This window comes from Eurosta solidaginis, chromosome 3 (genome assembly GCF_040869045.1).
Source record: "Eurosta solidaginis isolate ZX-2024a chromosome 3, ASM4086904v1, whole genome shotgun sequence".
NCBI classification, from domain to species: Eukaryota; Metazoa; Arthropoda; class Insecta; order Diptera; family Tephritidae; genus Eurosta; species Eurosta solidaginis.
In genome coordinates, this window is record NC_090321.1 from 255,370,077 (window position 1) to 255,397,930 (window position 27,854).

At 37.3% G+C, this 27,854-nt stretch overlaps 2 protein-coding genes and 1 long non-coding RNA gene across 6 annotated transcripts; 1 reads left to right on the forward strand and 2 right to left on the reverse strand.

Moving 5' to 3' along the window:
* Positions 1-482: 482 nt before the first annotated feature.
* Positions 483-13,690, reverse strand: LOC137247093 (ATP-dependent 6-phosphofructokinase-like). Of its 2 annotated transcripts, XM_067778160.1 has the most exons (10): positions 13,504-13,690; positions 13,291-13,448; positions 12,967-13,121; positions 10,752-10,860; positions 8,116-8,577; positions 5,991-6,154; positions 5,172-5,791; positions 4,879-5,101; positions 930-1,018; positions 483-648 (listed from the first exon to the last, which is right to left on the reverse strand). In XM_067778160.1, the coding sequence occupies exons 1-10, from the start codon at positions 13,679-13,681 to the stop codon at positions 596-598; spliced, it is 2,211 nt and encodes a 736-aa protein (XP_067634261.1). In that variant the 5' UTR covers positions 13,682-13,690; the 3' UTR covers positions 483-595. The 2 variants fall into 2 exon arrangements, with proteins under 2 accessions (XP_067634261.1, XP_067634260.1); XM_067778159.1 differs by lacking the exon at positions 483-648 and having other exon boundaries at positions 727-1,018.
* Positions 13,691-22,657: 8,967 nt separating this feature from the next.
* Positions 22,658-25,528, forward strand: LOC137245399 (uncharacterized). The gene is made up of 3 exons (XR_010951320.1): positions 22,658-22,962; positions 23,023-23,178; positions 23,237-25,528. It is a non-coding gene; the product is annotated as an uncharacterized lncRNA (long non-coding RNA).
* Positions 24,879-27,762, reverse strand: LOC137245398 (uncharacterized). 3 transcript variants are annotated; one of them, XM_067776003.1, is made up of 7 exons: positions 27,544-27,745; positions 27,413-27,484; positions 27,135-27,340; positions 26,800-27,060; positions 26,545-26,743; positions 25,799-26,465; positions 24,879-25,734 (listed from the first exon to the last, which is right to left on the reverse strand). In XM_067776003.1, exons 4-6 carry the CDS (start codon positions 27,054-27,056, stop codon positions 25,812-25,814), a joined length of 1,110 nt encoding a protein of 369 aa, XP_067632104.1. In that variant the 5' UTR covers positions 27,057-27,060; positions 27,135-27,340; positions 27,413-27,484; positions 27,544-27,745; the 3' UTR covers positions 24,879-25,734; positions 25,799-25,811. The 3 variants fall into 3 exon arrangements, with proteins under 3 accessions (XP_067632104.1, XP_067632103.1, XP_067632105.1); XM_067776002.1 differs by lacking the exon at positions 27,135-27,340 and having other exon boundaries at positions 26,800-27,100; positions 27,544-27,749; XM_067776004.1 differs by lacking the exons at positions 24,879-25,734; positions 27,135-27,340 and having other exon boundaries at positions 26,295-26,457; positions 26,800-27,100; positions 27,544-27,762.
* Positions 27,763-27,854: the final 92 nt, after the last annotated feature.

Consider the following 27,854-nt stretch of genomic DNA (forward strand, 5'->3'; position numbering starts at 1 on the left):
CCCCTGGTCCACCTTTATGGCAATATCTCGAAAATGCGTTCACCTATAGAATTAAGGCCCACTCTCTTTTAAAATAGTCATTAACACCTTTCATTTGATACCCATATTGTACAAACACATTCTAGAGTGACCTCTGGTCCACCTTAATGGCGATATCCCGAAATGGCGTCCACCTATAGAACTATGGCCCACTCTCTTTTAAAATACTCCTTAATACCTTCCATTTGAAACCCATGTCATACAAACACATTCCAGGGTTACCCTAGGTTCATTTTGCTAAATGGTGATTTTCCCTTATTTTGTCTCCAAAGCTCTCAGCTAAGTATGTAATGTTCGGTTACACCCGAACTTAGCCTTCCTTACTTGTTTCATACTAAAATCTGTCATAAATGCAAATGCGAAAATAGTTTGAATCCATTGATTTCTTCTATTAATAGTACATAAGTTTCTCAAAATATACACACCAGTCTTTATTTAGTAAAACAACAACTATGTTTTATTGAAAAATTACTTATTTAGTGCCATATAAAATATATAATATTTTAATAAAGCATAATAATCCTGCGCTATCCAGCAATTAATAACTTCTTCGGTTTTAATTAACAGAACAGTTTATATCGACGGGATTTGGAATAGGTGAAGCCGGACCTTAAAAATGTGTCAATTAATTATGGACATGTATATATAGTATGTACATACATATGTATATCGACGACTGTGCCAAAAAGTGCTTTTTCTCTAATTCGGTCCAAAACTTCCCTATCGCAGAATTCGGTTATATTATGCGCTATATCAAAATTCGAATTCTCGGATGAGCAGTTCTACAATCATTTGCAGATATAGAACGTTTCTGGGACAAGTTTTGAGAGATGCATTCTTCCAATCAGTTGTCGATATGTATTGCAATGAAGAAGTTAAAGTACACTTACATTTTTTATCGTACGCAGAATTGTGTATTGAAAGAACTTTTAATAAAGGTCGTAGTTCCATCCACCATTGGGTCTTTGGTATTCGATGACTAAAAATAATGAAAGAAAATGGAGGTTATAAGGAGTTTGTTCTTAAAAGCTCTAGACTTCCAAATCAGATTTCTGTCAATATGTCGGATCAAACTTCAATCATTTAACTTTATCCTAATCTCTTCACATACAGCAACGAACAGCAAAATAGCAGTTTCATCAGTTAAGTCAATTAAATGTCATTTGTTTATTTTCGATATTTTAAGAAAAAATATTTGATGTAATATGTTTCATGAGCCTGAGGCTACAAACTTATTGTTGGTTTTGTATAAAACTTTTAATGGGACGATGTTTCAATCAAAGTACATGGAGTTTATATTTATGTTTGTATAGTTCCACCGCCTTGTATAGTTCCACCACGCAATCTTCGGCAACAATTTTGTAAAAAAAACAATTCAAACTCTGAGGGACCTATAACTTATACTTTATTAGACTAAATTTGGCTGGGCTACAAAGTTACATACCCAAAAAAAGATCAGAGAACCCAAAAATAAATGTTTACGAACTTTTTCCAAAACGTTTTTGAGACTGATTTGTATAGTTTCAGCAGTTCTAGCAGTTTTTTCTTAAAATTTCGAAAATAAAAGACTATCGACAAAATCTGAAAAAATTCACACTACTGTTTTTCTTTTCGCTTTTGTACAGCAGAAAGAAATGTGAAAAAAAAATTGTGAAAATGGACGTGGCAAGCACGTTCGGCACACATAACACGAAAAAAAATGTATTTATCTTAATAAAATTTCTTTCCACATATAACGAGAAAATTAGCTGCTAATTTGCATTGCATAAATTGCACAGAGCGTAAAGTCATAACAAAATATATGCAAAAAATGTATGGCATGCTCAAACCTATGTAAATTTGCAACGAATGGTAGATAATGTAAATCAACCCTTCTTCAATGATATTCCACCCAATACTCTCTTCATTTCGCTCACGAAAAGATTTAGCAATATGCCCATTTTTTAACGGTTTTATTTATGTAGGTTGACTTGACGGCGGCCACCGTGGTGTGATGGTAGCGTGCTCCGCCTACCACACCGTATGCCCTGGGTTCACACCCCGGGCAAAGCAACATCAAAAATTTTAGTAATAAGGTTTTTCAATTGGAAGAAAATTTTTCTAAGCGGGGTCGCCCTTCGGCAGTGTTTGGCAAGCGCTCTGAGTGTATTTCTGCCATGAAAAGCTCTCAGGGAAAACTCAGCTGCCTTGCAGATGCCGTTCGGAGTCGGCATAAAACATGTAGGTCCCGTCCGGCCAATTTGTAGGGAAAATCAAGAGGAGCACGGCGCAAATTGGAAGAGAAGCTCGGCCTTAGATCTCTTCTGAGGTTATCGCGCCTTACATTTTTTTTGGGCGGCACGAATTTTGTAATTGAAATTTAAGTAACTTTCTGATAAGCCACAAGCTTGAAACTTGGAATATAGTTATGAAAAAAAACTCCGATAGGTAGAGCATGGATCGAAATCGCCGCTAGGTGGCACAAGGATAGAGGTATTCAAAAAAATCGTATGTGTGGTCCGACTTGGCTCATATTTGGAACACATAATACATACAAGAATAGAAAGCGACTTATGAAAAACCGCCGCTAGGTGGCGCAAGGATCGATATATTCAAAAAAATCGTATTTGTGGTCCGATTTGGCTCATATTTGGAACACATAATACCGACAAGAATAGAAAGCGACCTATGACAAAAAATGCCGCTAGGTGGCGCAAGGATCCAGATATTCAAAAACGTCGTATTTATGGCCCGATTTGGCTCATATTTGGAACACATAATACATACAAGAATAGAAAGCGACTTATGAAAAACCGCCGCTAGGTGGCGCAAGGATCGATATATTCAAACAAATCGTGTTTGTGGTCCGATTTGGCTCATATTTGGAACACATAATACAGACAAGAATAGAAAGCGACTTATGAAAAACCGCCGCTAGGTGGCGCAAGGATCGATATATTCAAAAAAATCGTATTTGTAGTCCGACTTGGCTCATATTTGGAACACATAATACATACAAGAATAGAAAGCGACCTATGAAAAACGCCGCTAGGTGGCTCAAGGATCGATATATTCAAAAAATCGTATTTGTGGGCCGATTTGGCTCATATTTGGAACACATAATACAGACAAGAATAGAAAGCGACTTATGAAAACCCGCCGCTAGGTGACGCAAGGATCGATATATTCAAAAAAATCGTATTTGTGGTCCGACTTGGCTCACATTTGGAACACATAATACATACAAGAATAGAAAGCGACCTATGAAAAAACGCCGCTAGATGGCGCAAGGATCGATATATTCAAAAAAATCGTATTTGTGGTCCGATTTGGCTCATATTTGGAACACATAATACATACAAGAATAGAAAGCGACTTATGAAAAACCGCCGCTAGGTGGCGCAAGGATCGATATATTCAAAAAAATCGTATTTGTGGTCCGATTTGGCTGATATTTGGAAAACATAATATATACAAAAATAGAAAGCGACTTATGAAAAAACAGCCGCTAGGTGGCACAAGGATAAAGGTATTCAAAAAAATCGTATTTGTGGTCCGATTTTGGCTCATATTTGGAACACATAATACATACAAGAATAGAAAGCGACCTATGAAAAAACGACGCTAGGTGGCGCAAGGATCGATATATTCAAAAAAATCGTATTTGTGGTCCGATTTGGCTCATATTTGGAACACATAATACCGACAAGAATAGAAAGCGACCTATGACAAAAAATGCCGCTAGGTGGCGCAAGGATCCAGATATTCAAAAACGTTGTATTTATGGCCCGATTTGGCTCATATTTGGAACACATAATACAGACAAGAATAGAAAGCGACCTATGATGTCCCATTTGGCTCATATTTGGAACAAATATTACATACAGTCCAGTAGAAGTGACATCAGGAAAGAGTCCTTATAATAATGAGTAACTAAATGAATTAAATTGAATGAGAAATAATAGGCAATTAAATAAAGACTAAATACTTGAAAATAAAATGATTAAACATTTTTTTTAAGTTACAAGATTTTATTGAAAAGATTACTTACATGAAGTTATAATAATACTAAAAGATAGAAAACAATTAGGTGGGTCCTAGGTACTAGTCATCGTACTCCCCATCAATCTAGGGCGTTGATCAAACAATTAAATAAAAGCGTTGGACGCGCAAATTTCTATTGAAAGTCATATATAAGACCAACTGAACCTTAATCAGGTTATGATGCTACGCCTCACATTTTTAGAAATTTTACGCGCCCAAAGCTTTTATTTAATTGTCTGATCAACGCCCTAGATTGATGAGGAGTGTGATGACTTGTACCTAAGACCTACCTAATTATTTTCTAGTTTTTATTATTATTATTACTTCATGTAAGTATTGTTTTCAATAAGACCGTTTAACTAAAAAATTTTTTTTAAATTATTTTATTAACACTTCACTTTGATGCACGCTTTAACTTCGAAATGGGGCGATTTTAATCAGATGAATTTTCGCAAGCTTTTCAGAAACATGAAGTTAAAAGTTTGCCAGCCACTTCCGAGGTGTGACATGATTTTTCAAAAATGTTTCTGAACTGTATTGATGTAACCTCTCCCGGGACCTTCTAATAGTACGCTTGTACACCAATCTTTTTACGACATCGGATGCTTATATGGCTACAGAACTATGAATGAATTCTAGTACTACACGAAGGCGGCGCTTATCGGCCTTGTATGAATTTCTAAAATTCCCGAACGTGTCTATATTCCTTTTAACAGCATTCTTTTATGAAGAACAGATGCCGTCGACATCATTCATCATTTCAGTCCCTCACATGATGTTCCAAAGCAGAACTTCCTTTGGAATTTTTAAACTTACTGAAAATCCGTTTCCTTTGATAAATCTTCCACTGGTGTAAATTTACACTTCGGACCCATTATGCCAAGCATGCATGCTGATTCCTTAGTCGTGGCCAACATCGTGCCATCGGGCTGTAAGCATTTCTTCATTTCTTCACGTATAAAATCAGCACAAGATATACCCATTTTCGTTGCTGTACAACGATCGAATGGTGAAGGATAGCCACCTTGTTGCATATGACCTAAATAAATATCAGTCCAACCCAGTGAATAGATGACGAAGTAATTTAAAAAATTCAACAAAACACTTACCCAATATATTGGTACGACAACTAAAATTACCATTTCCCTCTTCTTCATAAAGACGTTCCATAAAATTTGCTGTATAGTTCTTGTTAGAGCATTCACAACGCAACACTAGACCACGTTCGATGCCTTCGTTCATTTTCGCCACCATATTATGACAATCGCGTTGGATATCGTTAACACGAAATTTCTCCTCAAAAATATATGCCGAATCAGCGCCACTTGCCATAGCTGCCATTGTAGCTAAATAACCGCAAGAACCGCCCATAGTTTCGATAATGAAGACCCGTTTCTTGTACCCGCGTGCCGCATTGCGTATCAAGTCACAACTCTTTGTAATTTCATTTAGGCTTGTATCCGATCCGACACTATAATCTGTCCCGGGAATATTGTTGGAAATTGTGGATGGTATTACGACCATAGGTATGCAAAATTCTGGAAAAGTACTGCGTTCCATTGCAAAAGATAATACTGTACGATATGCTTCAAAGCCACCTATAACGACTAAAGCCTGTATTTTAAATTCACGCAATCGTCGTGCTATTTCCGCAAATTTTCCTTCTGGTGTTATGCGATTCATACCAAGAAAAGCACCACCTTGACTACACCAACCGATGACATCCCTCCTGCAAAGCAAAAGCAAATATGTGACAATAAAAAAGCAAATTTTTGGGTAATAAACAAAGGTCCCGTATTCGTTGTAATGTCTCAAGTTTTTAGTTGTTTCCATGGTTTACATTATAAAATTTAATTAAAACGTAGTACATACGCCGAAAAGAAACCCTTGTGCATTGTCTAAATATGTGAAGAACATAAGCCACTTGCCAATTCATTTTCATCACTTCACCAGCCATTAGCCCTGTAAGACCCTTTGATATTGCATAAATCTCGTCGCCGTTATACAGAGTTGCCCGTACCAAACTACGTGTAGCTGAATTTATACCGCACGCAGGAGATCCTATTTGCATAACACCAACTTTAAAATGAGGCTGTGAGATAAATAGAGATTCAGATTGTTAGATACTTAAGTGTCGAAAAATTCGCCGTACGTCCCAAAATTGCAAGCATATTGTGAAAACCCTGTATCTTATTATTTGGACCAACTTGGGTTACTAGGTACCTTTCATCTTAATAAGAGGAAAATAAAGAGGGTAAGCAGTGAGAAAATAAAGGGGGAAATCCTGTAAATAAGAAGCCCACCACGGAAAGTGCCACACCCCTTTAAGGAAAATGAGTAATTCGATCATCTATATATATCCAATATTTAGTTTAGTGATTTTATATACATACTAGAAGACCCGGCAGACACTGTTCTGCCCTAAATTTGGCCTATCTGCATACATTTCAATAAGCGATTTCCGTCTGACTCTGCCCTCCCCCCCTCTTCACTTTTTCCTAATCCTTTTATTCACTCCTCCCTCCGTCTTTTTCGCTTCATCTATCTCCATCGTCGTCTCATTCTATCTCTTTCTCAATCTCCTTTTCTCTTTTCTCTTCTCTCAATTTCTTCCCATTCTTCTGCATACCTTATTGCCTGTCGCAGAGGATGGTATGTATTTAATTCCAGTCCCAGTCCCACTCCGAGTATCTGTCCCAGTCCGTCTCTGGATAATATATTTAAAAAAATGTCATAGTACCTCTAAATCGCAGGCCCCTCAGAAACCCCGGGCCTGGGCCAAACCCCCCCCCCCCCCCCCTCCTTCTCGGCGGGCCTGGTGATGTGCTATACTTGACATCATTCGCTATAATATTTTCTATTGATAAGCACGTTGTTTAATTAAACACCAACCAATTACACGGAAGTATATCCGCACTACCTGAAAATGTGAGTGTCGGTGCGCATACGTAACGTTTATTACGTATAAACAAATAAAAAAAATTGCAATAAAATAATATTGCGACCGAACTACACACGGGGTGCCAAACAAATTCAAAATCGGTTCAGTAGTTTAGGAGTCCATCGGGAACAAACATAGTGACACGTGATTTTTATATATTAAGATAAGGCAGATGAGAGAAATCGAGCAGAGATGAGGAAGCGAGGTAAGGAGAGAAGATGAAGATGAGGTAGAAAAAAGAGAGTGATAGGAAAAGAAATGAGCATAATTAAAAGAAAAGGGAAAGGTAGAGAGTAGAGAGAAAACAAAAATATGAAGAGGGTGGAGAGCGGCGAGAGAGAAAGGAAGGGGAAGACGCAGAGAAAGAAAAAAGGGAGGAGAAAGGAAGATGAGAAAGAAAGTGAAATTGGAGTGGAAAGGAAGAGTAAAGATTAGCCAACATAATAATAGGGTGGATGGGAGATGCGGATGAGGAGAGGGTTGCAGAAAACGAAAAAGGAAGAAGAAAAATATTAGAGAGGGTAGGGGCAGAATGTCGTATATACTTATAAGTTGGGGTCTGGTCAAAAGTATAAAATCTCTTCTTTTTACCTTGGGTGCCGGTCTAAAGTTTCATCGACTGGTGAGTTGCTGAGACCAACCTTTCCAACATCTTTATGGATGTTACCTTTGTGCTTTTAACCTCTATTTTACTAACTAGTAATGAATGTTCTTTTAACACAGTAGTTTACTCATATGCCCCAGAGTTCGAAAACTCCATACCGTATACAAAATCGCACTTATTTTAAGGGCTGAAACTATGATTTACCTGCAAATTTTAAAGGTTAATATCTCTTACTCTGCTCTCCGTCTCTCTTTCTTCTTTTCGTGTATCTCTCCCTCTCACTTCCTTTTCCTCTTCCTCTCTCTAAATCGGCGGAAGCAAGCGTCACGGTTAATCACGCGGTAGCCTCTTGGTTATTGGACGTTTATCTACAAAGCTCTCGATATGCGAAATCAAAGTACTTATAAAAGTGGGAGTAAAAAAATATTGAATATTATTCAACTAAGGAAACACACCATCTACTCTTAGCTTCAGTTCCTCGATATCGTAGTTCAATCTAATTACTTACATCATCCCTGTTTGGCTCCGTGGATTTTGGTGGTTTTAAAAGCGATAACATTCTCAATGCTTTCAAATTCTCCTGAAATGCTGTACCGCGCAATTCAATTGCTGTCGCCCAATTCCTAGCTTTCATAGCGAGATTTACCGCTTGTGTTTTCTTCACTGCTTCCATTAGAGGAATTCGTTTGATGCAATTATCGACCATGACAATGACTTGGGGTGAAGTGTCTGACTTTGATTCCAAAACAGCTATAGTAGCTTCAGCGCCCATCCGACAAGCAACAATACGATCGAAAGCAGTTGGTGCGCCACCACGCTGTACATGACCCAAAACTGTAATTCGACTTTCCCAATTCAAAACGTCGTGAATAACTTTTTTTACAATTTCTGCTGTAATGGGGGCTCCATTTACATCGTTGGCACCCTCGGCAACAATAATAATATTGAGACGTTGACCAGTATTGCGTTCCTATATAAATGGAAATAGATTAGTTGAATATTATATGTATGTGTTTATAAAAAGGGATGTGAGCGAAACTACGGACAAATGGGATCCATGGTACTTTTTATACCCACCTGTACTTGTATGCAGGGTATTATAACTTTGATTGGATAACGGTTGGTTGTACAGGCATAAAGGAATCGAGATATGGAAAAAAATCATCAGTATGGAAAAAAATTTGATTGATCCATGCCTGTCCATCCGTCAGTCTGTCCGTTAACACGATAACTTGTGTAAGTATTGAGATATCTTCACCAAATTTGGTACACCCTAGAATGTTGAAATTTGACGTGTTGACTGATATTGAGACTTTGATAAAAATTTGAAATTTTTTTTTAAATGGGCGTGGCGTACTTGTGATAAAATCAATTTTACAAATATTATTAATCATAAATCGAAAATCGTTGAGACTATCGTAACAAAATTCGGCAGAGGGGTTGCCTTTACTATAAGGAATGCTTTGAAGAAAAATTAACGAAATCGGTTAAGGACCACGCCCACTTTTATATCAAAGATTTTTAAAAGGGTTGTGGACGAATAAAATAAGCTGTATCTTTGCAAAAAAGGGCTTTATATCAATGGTGTTTCATTTCCCAAGTGGATTTATAACAATAAATAGGAAAAACTTCAAATTTAAAAAAATGTGCGTGGCACCGCCCCTTTTAGGACTAAGCAATTTTCCATGTTTCGGGAGCCATAACTCGAAGAAAAATTGGTTCAGAATAGAACCATATGTATATGTACTACTGCGCAGCTTTGTGACACTATTAAGCACACAAAACAAACAACAACAGCATTTCAAGTGTACAGCTGGGTATGTAATGTTCGGTTTCACCCGAACTTAGCCTTCCATACATGTTTCAGAATGGCTTCGATGGACGGTATTCGAATTATTCTTGAAAACTTTCGATTACGTTCAACACCTCTAAAAAATCTGCAACTTAGACCTACGCTTGGAGGACATCATTAAAAGGCATGAAGTAAGTGAGACTGCTTCACCTGCAGATGCTACAAGACATAGAGCACAGCTCCAATTTCCTCCTATCGTGAAGGAATATTCGCATAAAAAAAGGATTTATCGTTCTGCCGATTATTTAAAAAACCTTCCTTAAACATTTAGGCAATTCACAAACTCTCCTGTTCGTCGTGTGTGCTATGTTGTAATCAAATTTTCTAATTTTGACGACGAATACGACAATTTTGAGAATCGCCAAATTGCTTGCTAGTAGCATTCCGTTATGTTCTATTGATACAAAAGTTAACAGGTAAATATATTGTTTGAGAGGTAAACGATTAATGTCCGGCTTTTCAGTACAAGTTTAGACATCCTTAGAGGTGACTGAAGTTCAACTTTGCCACTTTGATCAATGGCATAACCTTTTGCTGCTCAACTTATTTTAATCGGCCAATGTGGCAGGATTTAACTCTAGGTAACTTAAACAAGTACCGAGTACCGAAGAAGATTTAACGATGTACGAGCTATACGCAGACATCAACATAGACCAGCGAATTAAAACGCAGCGGCTGCGCTGGCTAGGCCATGTTATGCGAATGAAAGGTGACGCTCCGGCCAAGAAAGTGTTTCTATCGGAACTCGCCTATAGAAGCAGAGGTAGAGGGCGGCCCCCACTCCGTTGGAAGGACCAGGTAGAAAACGATTTAAACTCCCTTGGTGTGACCAATTGGCGCCGGTTGGCAGAGAGAAGGAGCGACTGGCGCGCCTTGTTGGACGGCCATAACCATTTTAACGGTTAAGCGCCAATGAAGTAAGTAAGTAACTTAAACAAGAGTTTAAATTAGTACTGAAAAGCCAGGCCTTAGTTGAAACGAATTTGGAGGCGATGTGAACTTTATGTAGTGAAAAGTAGGTGGATACACGAGGCGTTCTCGGTAAAAATAATAAAATGCTCAACATGAGCGTGGCCGAATTCGGGGTTCAGCAGTTCAGTAAGGGCATGAACGCTTTCAATCAAATCCGCAAAGAAAAGTTTAGCTTTTGATTAACTTCGAACATCATGCATGTTGATTGACATCGGACCTTATTGGGATTCCTTGGAGCTTAGCTCAACCGTAGATAAGTTATCGATATGTGGAACACTAAAAGCTCTGCCTTCTAGAGAAAAGAACTGACACCGTATTACCTTTTGTAACTTTTCACATAAACGCTCATGCCAATCTTCAGGTGGGGGCGATTCGGGACAAAATACGTAATCCGCTTCTGATATTATGCCGGAAATTATTGCTAAGTAACTGAAAATAAAAGAAAAATAGATATTTCCTATAAAACGGAGCTTATTCTCAATTCAAAGCTTTCTAAACTGAAAGAATCGCATCTGCTTTACTGAATAGTTTTGTTGTTGTATTAACTGTCAAAAAATTCCGAGATGATTGAGGAGAGTGTTACCGATATTGACAACCTTTCCTCGTACATATATATTTGGTACGCTTCAGAAGATCTGTCAGGGGAATAAATTTTGACTCCGTGAGTGTGACGCACGGTGTACGCAAGATACGCGGACCTAAAATCAATTCTGATCACTATCTCGTTGTGCCTGTCTCTGCCCGGCTAAAAGTAAAGAGCAAAAATCACAAGGAAAGTTAGACGTCGAAAGACTGCCAACGCAACAAACAGCCAAGGATTTTGATCGACTCTCACACCTGCTCTCTAAGAGCACAAGTCAACCCGACGGAATCAGGAGCAGTGAGGGCATATCTGTAAAGAACTACGTATCGCAGGCCAGGAAAAAATTGGTACAACAGCACAAAAAGGCGTTGTTTATAAGACGCTATGTCTAAAATTGCTTTTCCCCGAAGTAGGTATACTGCTGTGCGAAATGTCGTTGGCCAACACCATAAGCTCATTCAGAATTGGGAAGGACCTCTTCGGGCCGTTCGAAACTAAAGGTTTCAGACAGGGTGACCCCTATCGTACGATTTCTCTAATTTGATGGTGGAGAAAAGTATACTATCTACAGAAATGAATCGCTCTGGAACAATATTTCATAGAAGCGTGCCGTTACTGGTGTATGCTGACGACATTTAGGCAATTCACAAGGTCTCCTAATCGTATATGCTATGGTTTAATCAAATTTTATCGAGAAAGAGTCATTGTTTGCAGCCATAAATTCGGAAAAATAAATGATCTCATGAATTTCTTGTGAATCAGCATTTAAACAAACAACAACTTCAGTCTAGAAATCCAGAGAAGAATCACTCCTGCCAACAAATGCTACATTGGGCAAATGAAAAGGAAAGTGCTCTCTCGACAACCGAAGATCATGCTCTACAAGTCACTTATCGTCCCCGTCCTACTATATGGTGCAGAAACATGGACCATGACAAAATCGGATGAGGGGGCTCTGGGACTGTAAGAGAAAAGTTCCTCGAAACATTTATGTGCCTCTACGCGTCGTCGGCGGCGAGTACCAGTGAAGATTTAATGATGAGCCGTTCGAGCTTCATGCAGACACCAACATAGTTCAGCGATTTGAAGCACAGCGGATACGCTGGCTAGATCTTGTTATGCGAATAAAAAAAAGTGTTCTTTGTCCGGCAAAAAAAGTGTTCTTGTCGGAACCCGCCTATGGAAGCAGAGGCACAGGGCAGCACCCACTCCACTGGTAGGAGCAGGTGGAAATCGATTTAGATTCCCTTGGTGTTGCGAATTGGCATCAGTTAGCCCAACGAAGAAGTGACTTCCGCGCCTTGTTGGACGGTCATAGCTGTTTACACAGTTGGGCGCCAATTATGTAAGTAAGAGTGGGACGCAACAATTAAATGGGGTTACACTGAAATGATAGCTCAGCCGGTTGGCGTGGGTACTATTTCTGTAAAGCGCTGGGACCTTAATGTTTTTATGTCGACTCATAACGGCATCTGCGAGGAAGATATCACTTTTTGTTAAGCTTTCCGTGGCGGAAATAAAACTTCGAGTGTTTGTAAAATCTGTGCCGTGGGAGTACCCTGTATAGAGAAACGTTGTGCCTTTGGTGTGATAGGCGAGCACACCTCCTTCCCACGGCGGCCGTCCGTCAACAACAGCATAATTTCTCTACATATCTAGTCTTAAGCTGGATCTAATTTTGGAAATTGGCTACATACTTTCTATTTATGGGCTATTTTCTTTCTATTTCTGGGAAAGTCTTACTCACAACCTTGTTTTATTAAGCTCACTGCCTTCCACTAGGATACTGCTACCTACGTAAGATACGACTAAAAAGGTTCCAGCAGGCCACAATATCGTTCCAAAGACTCATATATACGTAACACTCCTCCGGGCCTTCGGGAATGTTTTCACGGCTATGACAACAGCAACTCATACGGCAGCCGTAGCTAATATACAAGTATTTCACTAACCCACAATGTCTGCCCATAACCTCCATTATAAAAATTCGTTGATGAGAATAAGCAGTGCTCGCAATCGAGTCAATAGCCTCTGTTATGCGTTGTAAAGCGGTATCCGTACCAATGGTGACGTCAGTACCACAGAAATCATTATCAATAGAGCCAACCTAAAGCGAGAAACAAATTTTTTCAAAAGCGTATAAAAAGATGTTGACTGTCGAGACGATATAGAAATAGATAATAGAAAGTGAAAGTGGTTGCTGTCTTAGATATAGTACTGCTCGTAGGCAGCCTAAACATCGTTTAAATTTAGGAAAACCTTCTCATGATACCTACCACGCCCACTACGTGTAGATCGTTAAATTTTTCTTTTTGCTGTACCGTTATTTTACCCGATACAGTTAATTCATTTAATAAACCTTTCCATTCCTCACGGAATAAATTTGCACCGGTAAGGGAGCCATCACCGCCAACTACAACCAAACGATTGATGCCTAAAAAGTTGTAAAATGATTTATAGTATCAAACTAACTAAATATCTAGCTTTACCGTTTTGTACTAAATTGTAAGCCGCTTTTCTTCGTCCCTCACGTTCCATAAATTCCATGCAACGTGCCGACCCAATAATTGTACCACCTACGTGTATTATTGAGGATACTGATGACCATTTCGCTTTAATAAAATGTTCGCCACCCTCAACCATACCTTTATATCCCTCACGTATCATATATGGCTTAAAAAAATAATAAGATAAACGCAGAAGGTAAAAGTTAAAAAAAAAAAATTACAAACACATGCGACATACATATGTACATACTTGACAGCCCAAATAAATGGCCATGCGTACACAAGCTCGTACTGCCCCATTCATACCACACGCATCGCCACCGCTTGTGAATACCCCTAAAGTTTGACCCTTGTAAAGATTTAAACTAATCTTCGACATATTTATTAACATATCCGAACAAAATCCAGAATATTTAAAATACTTTTGAAGAGTTACAATTTTTAAAACTTTTTTTGTTAAAATTGAAATGTCTCTTCTAATCATTTAAATATTATGGCATTTTATAAGAACGTATGTTCAGTTAAAAATTTGTTTATATTTTTTTTTAAAGGAAACAAGAAATTTAATAATAAATGTGACATATATTTCTTAAATTTTTGTTATCTGCAGTATATTTAATAAAGCTGGCATTTATTCGAATTACGCTTTTAAAATTCAAATTATTTTCTGTGAAAAGAATATTAATGTAGAACACTTAGCAGAACTGGAATTGGGTGGTTTGCTTTGGGGCTAGATTCAGTAAGTGTGAGTTTTGAAAGTTTTACTTTCTTTTCTTACAAATTACTTACTTACTTAATTAGAGCTCAGCCGTTTAAATGGGTTTGGCCATCCAAAAAGGCGAACCAGTCGCTTCGTGGCGCTAACTAGCGCCAATTGGTCAAACCAAGTTAATTTGGTAATGTTTTACAAAAAAGGTGGTATCAAAAAAAAAAAAAAAAAAGTTTCGATCTCCGTTTTTAGAATACGAAAGCGGATATTAAAAACTTTATTTATGTGAAAGATATTAACAAAAAACCAGAAAATGACTCCTAGAGGGTCCGAAATGGGGGCCCGATCCGCATTTTTTTTTTGCACAGAACATCTTTCTGCGTTGGAGGCCTTCGGTCGCTATTAATAGAAATAGCCCTCGGTGGGTCCAACACTGGTTTGGGGGTCAAAATTATATCCGCGCAGAGCAGCTTTCTAAATAGCGTGTGTATGTGTGTGTGTGTACAACAAATCTTGCAAAATACAAAAACCACATGAAAATTTTAACCGATTATTTGCTTATATATCTTTTAACAGAAATAAAATTTTGTATTTTCGCTTTCGGATTCTTTCGATCTACATAAAGCTCGTACAGCTACTCATTAAGTCTTCTTCTGTACTCGCAGTCACCGACGCGTTGAGGCTCCTACATCTTTCGAATAACTTTTCTCTCCAACACTCCCAATTCCCTACGAATTGGCGGGACGGGACCTATATGTTTTATGCCGACTTCGAACGGCATCTGCAAAGCAAATGAATTTTCACTGAGAAGCTTTTCATGGCAGAAATACACTCGGAATGCTTGCCAAATCGCTGCCGAGGGGCGACCTCACTTAGAAAAATTTTATTTTATTTAAACAACTTTTTTTCTAAATTTGTGATGTTACTTTGCCCGGGAGTTGAACACAAGACCTTACCTTTGGTGTGGTAGGCAGTAGAATATCGTAAATATCGGCGCGGTTCTACATGTTTACTGTCTAATGTGTTGATATTGATGTCGAGATTTGGTCCGATATTGTCGAAAGGGGTATCAACGGATGGGCATCACTGCCAGTTATAAGAATCCAGTTGCGAAATTTAACTTTTTCTAGTTAACAGTGTAAAAGTTATTTAAAAAAAAAAACAGGGCCAACTTGGCAGCATAAAGCGAATGAAACAGAGCTTCTAGGAAAGTGACGTCGACGAATTCGATGTCTCAGTCCTACTGGCTCTGTGCTGGCATACTGTGTGAGGGTCAGGAGGCGCCAACTGGTATTAGGAATTGCTACAGTTCAAACTTTGGAAATTTTAGCTCTAAAAACGGCCGAAAAAACTGGAGCCACCTTTTGGCGCTATCAACTACTAATAAACAATTAATAGCGGCCGTAAGTCGCTTTAGGGCGTGAACAGCAAGGAGCCACGAATGATTCAAAGGAATCGTGTCGGCGACAAGTATTATGAGTTAGCCCAGGACATCTCTTTCGGCGAAATTACGCTCTCAATGAGACATACAGACAAAAGTGTGACCATTTTCATAAAAGTGTGATATTTGTCATATTCTCTAGGATAGGGGTTAGGTTCGAAACCTTCCTGGAGTAAGTGAATGAAAGACAGTCCTCTGCAAGAAGCTACTCCTGGCATGACATTTTCTGAACGATCCGCGAAAAATTTATCAGCCTTTCATTGCAATATCATAATTATTCCTGGCAAAACCCCGGATCACTCCAGTATTTAGAACCGGTTGCTGTGAGAGATCCGTCACGCCGGCATACTGTAGATCATACGCCGCCGCTGCCGATAAAGTGATCGGCGTAAATCTTTAGTAGGCAGAGCACGCTATCATCACACCACGGCGGCCGTGGGCACCCACAAATCACTCACACAAGATTGCGCATTGCGCATGTAAACAAAAGATCAGCTGTTTTTTATGGGCAATTTTTACGTCATTTTCATTTCCATTTTTCTTACGTAAAATTGCCCATAAAAAACAGCTGAACTAATGTTTACATGCGCAATGCGCCACCTTCTATATTTCAATCATGGGTAGCAATAACTCCGGCTTACAGGGCTCCGGCGATTAACAACGAGATTGACGGAATTTTGTGTGTATTAGAGAGTCGGGTGGCTTTGGGACACATGTATTTTTTGTAGGCTACACGTTGATGAAAATCAAAAATTATTGTGAATCAAACTAACAGCATCATTCTGTTTGGCGATATCGTCTCCAAAACGATCATCGTTCGTGTTTTCGTATTATGAATTGCAATACGATAGACAAAACGATAACAGCTGACTGTTACGTAACGAAAATGCTCGTCGATTGGTATTCTGTATCACGAAAAGTTGCTACCAATACGAAAACAAAGTGTCAAAAACAAACAACAGATATTCACCTACCGTTTTGGTTTAAAATGAGCGACACAAACCAAAAAAGTGAGTATTATTAATTAATTAGTTATTATTGTATAAAAAAAACTTGTATTTTATATTAGAAAATTCAAAAAAGGCCACAAGCGCCCGATTCCTCGTGCTTGTTCATGAACTGGAAGCAAATGTGGATCTGGCCAGAGGAGCACCGGAATATGGCGCAAATAATAGAGCAATAGCTTGATACATTTTTATTATATTTTTATCTCTATATTTATTTCACTAACAACTTTATTTTTATTTCACTTATTTTGTAAACTTTATGACGTGCGCAAAAACAAAATATATGTGCACAAAATTGCAAGTTTGACACTTGATATCGTGTAGTTGACGAACGACGTAAAGCTACACGATAAACGGCAACGTAAGATCGTTCAAGCAGGTATCGTTCGTTGAGCGTATCGTTCGCCAAACAGAATGAGGCTGTAAGTGTGATATCTTATCTGTCAACAGGATGTTCAATATGACTACTTTTCAGCGTTTTGACAGGGTGTTCAATATGGCGGCGCATTGGGCCGGCTATCTTCAGCGGGTGATAGAAAGAGATACAAAATGAGACAGCGATAATCAATTACAAATCAGGTGGTCCAATCACTTTGTAAATTTGACGTCTATGCAGAAGATATCACATTTAGTTTGATTCACAATGTCAAAAATATTAGATTTTTTCATTTGACGCTTGCTTATTTGATAGTCGCGGGGTGTGATAGACTAAACAGCAGTGTTGTATTTAGTTTGTGTTGACATTCAAAATAAATAAATGCGCGAAAGAACAGCAATTCATATTAAAATTTATTGAAAATTATCAATGTATTACGTTTTGCGTACAAGCTTTTCATCCGTAATTTCTTTTTATCACTCATTTTCCTTTTCTTTTTTTTTAATAAAACTGCTGTAGTTGCAAGTAAAAAAATCATAATCCGATGACGTCATATTCACGTCCGGACGTGGGTTTCTCAATGCAAATGTTGATCGTTGGCTGTTTTGATAGTCGCAGGGCAAGCGTCATATACCCGACACGCACACATACAAAAATTCAGTCAATATTGTTGTTAATCGCCGGAGCCCTTAACATATCTGCTGTTAAACGGCAGTTACCCACCGACGTGCGCCGTACGTACGGACGTTTGTCGTACGAAACACGTTTGACCGAACCTTCAAGCCCGTAGGAATCAATGTGTGCGGCTGTGTACATGTACATAACATATTTGTGTGTGTATTCTTTACAGCAAAGCACTGTTGCCATTGACCAGTTTGCATGCATGCTTATGGAAACATCAACTTTTTCCAATTTAATTTTTGATGTTGTAAAAGGCTGGAATTAATATTAAATAAATATAAATAGATTACATATTTATAATCTGCACTTTTACATAATTATTTCGAATTATTTTCACAATTTTTCAAACTTTATTAGGTGTTTTTGCATAAAACTGCAAACGGTCAAAAATTAGCGCACAAAAGTTTACTAGGCAACTCTGTCTAGTGAGAGAGCGATCAGCTGACACGTTCTTACGGAAAAAATCAAAATTGTTTTCATTTCTACGTTCCGGGCTACGTACGTACGGGCGGTGCACGTCGATGAGTTTTCGTTTACATTATCTGTATTTCGTTGCAAACTATTACAATTAAAACACTAGCTAGCTTACCGAATTGCATGGAAAGCAACAATAAAAAGTAATCGAGTTGAGTTGGCTAAACGGTTTCAACTGAAACCGCTTAGGTAGTTGTCGACCTGATTGATAGTGTTGTATAGTGTTGCATATTCAAAAATAGGGCACTATTGTGAACGAGCGAATGAAATGAACATACGAATATGCAGATAAACAAAAATAACTGTTATGGAATCGCATTTACGATGGAAGCAGTAAGGAAGGCGGTCGGCATGATGTGTTGGTGCACAGTGGCTAGTCATTGTCGGCTGGGGCGGGTCCTTGCCAACCTTACTGTTCCTGCGCCATAAACAGAGAAAAGTTCCTATCATGCCTATCAAACTAGCAGCTGTCAAAATCAAAATAAACTGACAGAAGCGCAGAGACCGACTCAAAACGCTTATCAATACAAAAATAAAACAACATCCGGCCGAACTGGATGTCACGGACAGACCGTTAACATTCAAAAATTTAAATTCAAATTCAAAAAAAACCTAAACGCAAAAAAAAATTACCCAACCGGACATGGCCGGTTACTAACGCTGAAAATCAAATTAAAAAAAAAAAACTGCTGAAAAATAAAATTGCAAAAAAAAAAAAGCTGAAAATTAAAATACAAGAAAAGGAGGAAAAACAAAAAGGGCCGAATATATCTTGGGGGCGCCGCGGGTGTTGTTGCGACGCCCGGTGCTAGTCCCACCCTCAAAATCCTTGGCACCGACGCACCTATGTTTCGGTGGCCCCTTACCTGTATTACCCTATGCCTTCTAAATCATTAGTGACGCCAGCATTCCCATAGTGTCAACAAATTTATTCAATGTTCATTATTACTAAAGCTTTCTTTTTCTGTTCTTACTACAAGGTTTTTGAATATGTTTATGTTTATAAATTCATTGAAAGTAATAATAATCGGTTTGTTTTATAATCTAATATACTATATATGTAATAAAAAAAAATCTTTTTTTTTGTAGAACTTTGGTCAAATGCCCTTTTCTCTTTTTTTTCACAGATCTATCTTAGGGCTGTACAGTTTGGATACAACTTCTGATAATTGGGGCCCCCTTACAAAATTAATAGGTTGTTGTATTAGACTTACTTTGAGTTTAACAGAACATCAATTTGGTATTACACATAGTCTAATGACACCAATATGTACTATGCACTAAGAAATTTGTTATAAATGCAACTAGGACTAAACTTGGGGTAAATCCTACCCCTCAAAAAATATTGTTTCACAAGTTCAAGTAAAACGTAAGCTTTAAATTTATTGTAAACTCAACGAAATTGTTTTAGAGGTTCAGGTAAAGCATGAACTTTTTAAACTTATAGTACAATTACTGAAATCGTTTTACTTGTTCAAGTGAAACGTAAACTGTTTTACATATAACAGTCAGGGTTGGTATTGTGTCGGGTTTAGTTCAACTCAGTCACCAAAAAAAATGTATACAAAAGAAAGTTTTGTTTTGATAATGCAAGCTAACCCGCATTACTTGTTATTTGCGTCTCTTAATATAGATTTAATGCATTTTAACTGACAATGCAACGGAACTTGAATTACCAATAAAACTTTATTCCTTACCGAAACAATATCAATACTTTTGCTCATTCCAAAATCTTATTCGCAACGATTGCATCAATAAAAAAAAATGTAATAGTAAGATTTTACCGTAACGCAAAGCAAATTTTAATAACTGAAACACTTTTTTTTGTTTCACAGGCCGTATAAATTGCATACCTATGACCATTAAAATATGCTTTGGTTTTTTGTTGGGTAATTTTTTTTTTTTTTCCCAGTATGCAACAATTTTGAACGTACAACAAGAACTGCTTTTTTTCTTTTTAACTTATCATTTCCTTCGGTCAATGTGCATATTGCATTCGTATTCACATTCGCTTTAATTCTACACTAGGGTGATAGCCTTAAATTGGAGTATGTTGGTATATTAACATTGTATAATGTTGCGGAGTCAAACATATAATTTTAAAAGAAAAGGTTAAGGCTACAAATACATAATTTTAGTTCAGTAGTGGAACGAACTCACCGCTTTAACCGCTGATGTTCGTTATCGCAATTGGAATGGCCACAGGCCTATATTCGCTGCCCTGTGATTGTCATTGTAGCAGGTTTATTGTAGCTCAATCTGGTCGTAGTTGATAAGGGTTGCGCTAGTATTGTTACAGCCGGTATGGACGCAGCCAATAAGGATGCGCTAGTAGTGTTATTGCTGGTATGGACGCAGCTAATGAAGATGCGCTAGTGGTATTATTGCCGGTATGAACGCAGCTAGATAAGATGCGCTAGTATTGGGGTCGGTGGTACCGCCTGTTGTTGGTGTTAACATTAGTGGCCGCAAGCCTATGTACGTGGCCCTGCTACGTGCGTTGCAACTGGTGGGGCGGTACGTCTGGTGGTTGTTGCGCTCGTGGATGGCGCTTATGAAGGAGTTGGGGGAGGTATTACCGATGGTGATGCCCGTAGTAATAGTAGGCACCGTTGGTGGTGGTTGGCGCTGTGGTCCGAGGTAACCAAATGACCCGGGTGGCGATAAAGCTTCGTGCTGGCCTTTACGCCGGAGGTAGTGCCCGTAGTAAACGTAGGGGAAGAGGTTTATCTCGCTAAAAATGCCGCAAACGCCGACCTACTTCCACTGGATCTTGTGTTCATTCAACATAACCTGTATGCGTTTATTATCACCCCAAAATAGCCTTACACAGCGAGATTTGTCGCAAAGAACTGTTTCGGTGCTTTGCGCTACTGACTCTTTCCTCGCTTTTTTTACCGATCCTCGGGTAAATGCACCGCCGGCGAGGATGTTTCCCGATTTTTCTTAAAAATTTTACGTACCTCCACCTGTTCTGCCGGAAAATTAATTGTATTGTTTACTATATAGTTTGGCAGCTTAAGTAGAGGTAATGTTGCGAATAGAGTTGAAGGCAGTGGACTAGGCAGTCGAATGTCATATAGTGAAGGAATGGTGTTCGGAGATTTTTCAAAGTTAAAAAAAAAAAATGATAAAGGCTTTAATATAAATAAAACTATTGTTTTAATAACAACAAAAACGCCATATATATTCTGTGTACATAAATTTATAAGGATTATCTCACTTTAAAATTTGAATTAAATAATCTAAAGTTTTGTTTTGAAATTGAGTCGAGAACTGTGCGTGTGAATGTGCGAATTTTCACCGATCAGCTGTTAGTTGCGCTACTTGGTTAAATTTACAATGATTAATTGCCTTCTTTTTTCCTCTTTCCTCTAGTGATGGCCGGTCTGTCTTTTTCTTGTTTTCGATATTTTTTTATCGCAACTTTCGCCACATCGCTAGGTGTGTTCGCGTGAACACGCTCCCAGGTGGATCGTAGCCGTAGACCGTAGCGGCAGACCGTAACATAACAAAATAACAGCGTGGCGGCAGGGTGACATACATACAAACAAACACACGCATTTCATGTATTTTGTTTTTCTAATTCTCTGGTTGAGTATCAAAAACATACTGCGCTAGAAGTAGAAATGTCAAAGCAGCTAAAAAAGTAACCATCTGTATGGTTTTGCCATAATGAAACTGTTTAGCTAGTTGAAGCGTTTTTTTCAAGCTCGCTTGCAACGAAATGCAGCTATTGCACACTCATAAGATATGTCGTGTCAGCTGCCAAGTTTTTTGTACGTACGTTCGTGGGTAACTGCCGCTTCAGAAATCAAATTGCTCCCCAACAGCGTCAGCTGTTTAAAGTGTGAATTAAACTTCCTTAAAGGCCAATTAATGGTGACTTATAACCATAAAACCACAACCCGATAAAACAGCTGATCGAACCTACCTTATGGAAATCAATGTAATCGATTAATTGTGACATAACATAACACTAGCGCCATAACCATACCATAGCCAACCAATTGGTTTTTGGTTTGTAGCCATATCCATAACCTAAAAATATTTGAGTTGGCGAATTTATTAACATTTTGTATATTTTATTTATTGTTTTGAATACGTTTTGACTAAGAGACTTATTTTTTGTGTAATATGTTTGTAATTTTTTGCGTTTTCTTAATTTTTATTAAATTTTTACGATTTTTAGGTTAAGGCATCATTAATCGAACACATTGGAGATGGATATGGATATGGGTATGGTTACAATTATGGCGTTAGGGTTAAGGAAGTTTAATTTGGCCTTTATTAAGGCCGAATTAATGGTGACTTATAACCATAAAACCATAACCAGATAAAACAGCTGATCGAACCTACCTTATCGAAATCAATGTAATCGATTAATGGTGCCATACCATAACGATAACGCCATAACGATACCATAGCCAACCAATTGAATTTTGGTTTTCTGCCATATCCACAAACAGCTGATTGTTCATTCGCCTATTTTTTTTGCCATTTTGTGTGTCTATATAATTTTTTTGTGTTTGCCGCTTTTTTGTTTTAGTAATTAAAAATTCTATTGTTTTGTTTATTTTAAAGACAAATTAATTTCGTTTATTGTTTATGCAGATCATAATAGACGACTGCAAATTAATTGAATTTGTTCGCGATTTCCCATGCCTTTATGACAAGGCAAACCGGGATTTTAAGGACGCAAATAAAAAAAGTGCCGCTTGGAAGGACATAGCAGAGAATTTAGGTGTGGATGGTAAGTAATAATGAATGATCTTATAATATATGCGTACTAAGGTATTATTATTCCCAATAGTGGCAGTAGCAGTAAGGCGATTGGGGAATTTAAGAGAGCGTTTTAGTAAGGAGATAAGAAGCAGTAAAAACACTTCAGGAAGTGGCGCGTCTGATGGAAGGCAGTGGGTTTTCTTAGAGAGTCTTCAGTTCTTAAAGCCCACATTATACCCCGACCGTAAGTATAATGGAATTACTTAACATGTTTGATTATGAAAAATTTTCTATTACAACAGAATGCGGCAGAGCTCTCAAAATATAAACAGAAGTGTTGAAGGTGGCAAAAGTACACCCACCATTTGCGAGTCACGCCCTGCAACTCCCACTTTACCTGAGCTGCTATCTACAAGTACGCCGTCCCCTCCTATTCCTCCAGCAGTCTGAGCCATCAACGTCTCGCGGACGAAAACGAACGGCAGTATTGCGTGATGAATTGGACGCTGCCATAATGGAGACCGTCCAAACTTTTAGGGATGTGTGTGCGCGTAGAGCTCGCCTCGAGAATTACAGTGCCGATATAAGTGCATTTGGCTCCATGATGTGCTCCGTCATATCGAGTTTGAAGAAGAAAAATCAGGCGGTGGTGATGCAACGGTGCACTGAGATTGTCATGCAAGCTCAGATTGAGGAGAACGACGAAGCAGAGATTGTGGAATACTTGTATGACAACCAGTAGGGCGATTGCCATTTTTATAATTTTAATATTAAATCTAAACGGCTGGCACTAAAAGCAGATAAGAAATGGGTAATTGTTTACTTTAGCTCACAACAACTAAAACACGTCTAAAAATTTCGGGAGGGGAGTCAGAAGCCGGGCCTTGACCTCGGGATCAATACGAAGGAAAAAAAAACATTTTGCTTCTATCAAAAGGTGTTCAGAAAAAACCAAAAAACTTCCGGTTGAGGCAAAATCGAGAGCCTGATCCAACGCCGGGTACGCGATCTAAATTATTTCTGCATAATTGTGTGTGTGTGTACAACAAAACTGGACGTGTTTTATCAGTTTGGAGCTAAAGTAAACAATTACAAAAAAAGGCAGGCATACAAATATATGTAAGTAAGAAGTTTTTGTATATCCACATTTTATACATATTTGTATGTCTGCCTCTTTACGCTTTTTAATGCAAGCTTTGCAATAGCAAAACCTATCTTTTTAGTTTATAAAGAAATTGACTGATTTTTCTATTTAATTTCCTTTTAAGTTGTAATGAAATGTGAATACATCCCGTGACATATATTAAATATGTCAATATGAATGCGACCAAATATGCCACGGGATGTTTAGTTGAGATTCTATCGGTTATTTGTTTCATTTATTAATTTTACAAAAAACTTGAATATATTGTATAACGAAAACTATGTAAACCATTTTCAAAAACGTTTTCAAACAAATTAGAAAATTGAAGAAGTTTTTGTAAATCTTCATAAAAATTTCAAACTTTTTACTTGGATATTTTAGAAAACTTTTTAGCATGGAGTTTTGTAGGTTAATGAATTTTAGTCTAACAAAGTGCAATTTTGAAGTCTGCCAAAATTGACATTGATTTTTGAGACACTTCAAAATTGCACTTTGTTAGACTAAAATTTATTAACCTACTAAACTCCATACTCAAAATTTTTTTTTAAATTCCAAGTAAAAATTTTGAAACATTTATGAAGATTTTCAAAAACTTCTTGAATTTTCTAATTTGTTTGAAAACTTTTTTGAAATTGGTTTACATAGTTTTCGTTATACAATACATTCAAGTTTTTTCTAAAATTAATAAAATTAAATAAAAGAAACAAATAATCGATAAAATGTTGCAATAATTTTTGCTACTATTTTTGTATGTAGATATATTTGAGATTCCTAAGAAAGTACAAAATGTAGACTACAAATCGAATTGTGATACATTAATTTCTTTATTTATTAATATATTATATGTTGTATTGCATGTAACATGAAAGTTGACCTATCCTAATATAATAATACGTTAATTCGAGTATAAAAAAATATGGTGAATATTGAATTGTGATAATGTAACAAAGAAACACACATAAGAACTTAAATTTTTATAATAGTAGATATGTACACACCTGCTCATATTAATAGTGAAAATAGTTTTATTCGTTACATATATTGATGTACAGCGAGCACTAAAATAGCAGTGAAAATTATTGATGTATTTTATCAGTTATTTTCTCCTTTTATTTATTTTCGTTATTTTATATTTCGGATTTTTAAAGCTACATATATTTATTTATATGAACTAAATTTGCGTATTTATGAAAGTGCAAAAAATATGTATTTAAAAATTTTTTTTGTTTTCCTTCAAAATGTTGAATTAAATTTTTCCTTTTCCGGCAAAATATTTAATCTGAATTTTTCATTTTCCATTTCATACTAAATATTAGTATGTGGAAACACTAAAGTGGAAAACTAGAATAAGAATTCACAATACAAACTTTGTGGTATTATATTATGCTCTATTTAATATACAAGAGGCAGAATTGCAATATTTGATTTAGTGAAATTATTTGAACTAACTTTCTATATAAAAAACCGTAATATATGTTTTAAAAATATATGAATTATTGTTCTTTACTGTATGTATACAGAAAAAAATTAAATAAACAATATTATTCTATGTAAAAATAATTTGAAAAGCTTATGATTTTGTAGCAGCATTGTGTTTGTGCAGCACGAATAGTTGTTGCTTTGTTTTGATGTGTATCCGCATTCCGCCGAAATGATCTATAAGAAGGTAGTGAAAATGTAAAATAACTTCTAGATAAGTGTATATAAGTTGGGTTCTTACCTCCTGAAATATATTACTCGATGTGATTTTGAAATGCTACTGTACCATCGGTCATAAAGTAGTTGGTAAGGTATTCCCGATACTCGTATGCACTATTTCGACCCCTTCTTCGAAATGAGTGTACTGTTCGCAGCGGACCTCCACAAGTTCTTAGTTCGTTCCTCCATTCTGCACTCGCCCCTTCTCCGTCAGTGTAGTTTTCTGGGCAATACCACCGACTACTATCGTGGAACATTATGAAATTATGCAGCACTAAACATGCGAGTACGATTTTTTCTGCATTTTCAGGATAAAACTCCATTGTAGTTTTCAATACTCTCCATCGCGCAGTCAAAATCCCAAATGCGTTTTCTATAACGCGGCGGGCCCGCGACAGTCTGTAATTAAAAATTCGCTGTTCCCTTGTCGTATTCCTTCCCGGATATGGTTTCATTAGATTGTTTTTTAAGGGAAATGCACAATCTCCAACGAAGAAATGCGGAAAGGGTTGTGACGATAATGGAAGAGGAGTATCTGGTGGAAGTGGTAATCGATTTTCCAACAGATCTTCCCCAAACTTTGTTGCATGAAAAATGCCTCCATCGCTTTGACTTCCATAAGCTCCTACGCTTACAGCGGTAAACTTGTATTTAGCATCGCATGCTGCCAACAAGACGATGCTGAAAAACTTGTTATAATTAAAAAAACAGTGATCCTGACTTCGGAGGGCATTTTATAGCAACGTGCTTTCCATCAATAACACCTACACAATTTGGCATGATCCACATTTGGGAAAAGTCAGTGGTTATATCTTTGTATTGCTGCTCTGTGGGTTCACTTAAATATATCGGGGAAAGCGTTTGCCAGATAGCCTCGCAAGTCTCCAAAACAATCATCCTCACAGTGCTCTTTCCAATTTTGTGGCTCCAAGCTATTTTTTTGAAAGGAATACCATGTGCCAAGTACCTAAAAATCATACTAATTAATACAATATACGATGTTAATATTTGGGAATTTTTTACTGAAGTGTAATGGATAAACGTTCTTCCACACCAATTTGTTGTTTGAATTCGGTTAGTGATGGAGCCATTAGTTTCAAAAAAGTGTCATAAACCGGCAGCGACATTCTTGTATGCGCAAAAAACTCGCTTTCGTCCCTATCCTTAATTCTTAAGAAAGTTTTTTGGTGATATCCGGCATGAGTCCTATTAGCATTAATGGGGCGGGCATGCCATCGTCTTTTTTGTCTTAATTTCCTTCTTTTGGCATATAACGCCATTATGCTGAGGAACAAGTTGTCAATTTCGTCACTGCTCATGTTAGCTTAAACAAGAATAAATATATATGTTTTATTTACTTCTTTCTTAATTATCCATTATATATATTGCGGTTCATAGATGCGATAGCAAGGAATTGCCGGCAGACGAAACCCCAACCCAGGAGATAAGAAAATTATTGCTCTCAATACCGAGATGAAGCAATTGGTCGACCAACACAAACAGGATATGCAACCTCTTTGCTGGTGTTGGTAATATGTGCTCAACCGTCAATCCCTAACAGACCCTACCAAATATAACGACAGAGTATTAATGCACTTCCCACGGCAGTTTCCGTGTTTTATTTGAAGATACTTACTGTTAAATTCACGTCCTTGCACTCAAATATATATAAATCTTCGCCTATATGTAGTGCTATATTTAATTAAATCTGTAAGAATACAGAAATCCTTATTAATTTGTTAAACTTGTAATATGTGAACAACTTACATTGTGGTACATGTAAATATGGGGCTTTATTCACCACCTAATTGTTTCATTATGTAGATATGCACCCAATTTGTTGCAGTATTAATAAAAATAATATTAAAAATGTTTTCTTTTACTTTATTTTGATTATAAATTACAAAATTTTGCAATCACTTTGCACAATCACTTTTTATAAACAAAACATTCCCAGCTCATGACAGCAATGGTCAGCTGTTTATGGTTATGGCACCATTAATCGATCACAATAGAGATGGTTATGGATATGGGTATGGTTACGACTATGGCGTTAGGGTTAAGGAAGTTTAATTTGG

Coding starts and splice junctions, on each gene's coding strand:
- LOC137247093 (XM_067778159.1), bottom strand. CDS start 13,681: ATGATACGTGAGGGATATAAAGGTATGGTTGAGGGTGGCGAACATTTT. Junction 5,792..5,990: donor GAAGTGATGAAAATGAATTG/GCAAGTGGCTTA, acceptor TTTGCTTTGCAG/GAGGGATGTCATCGGTTGGT. Junction 1,019..4,878: donor TCAAAGGAAACGGATTTTCA/GTAAGTTTAAAA, acceptor CATTATTTTTAG/TCATCGAATACCAAAGACCC.
- LOC137245398 (XM_067776002.1), bottom strand. CDS start 27,095: ATGAGCAGTGACGAAATTGACAACTTGTTCCTCAGCATAATGGCGTTA. Junction 26,744..26,799: donor CGTTTATCCATTACACTTCA/GTAAAAAATTCC, acceptor TATGATTTTTAG/GTACTTGGCACATGGTATTC. Junction 26,466..26,544: donor TGTGGATCATGCCAAATTGT/GTAGGTGTTATT, acceptor AATTATAACAAG/TTTTTCAGCATCGTCTTGTT.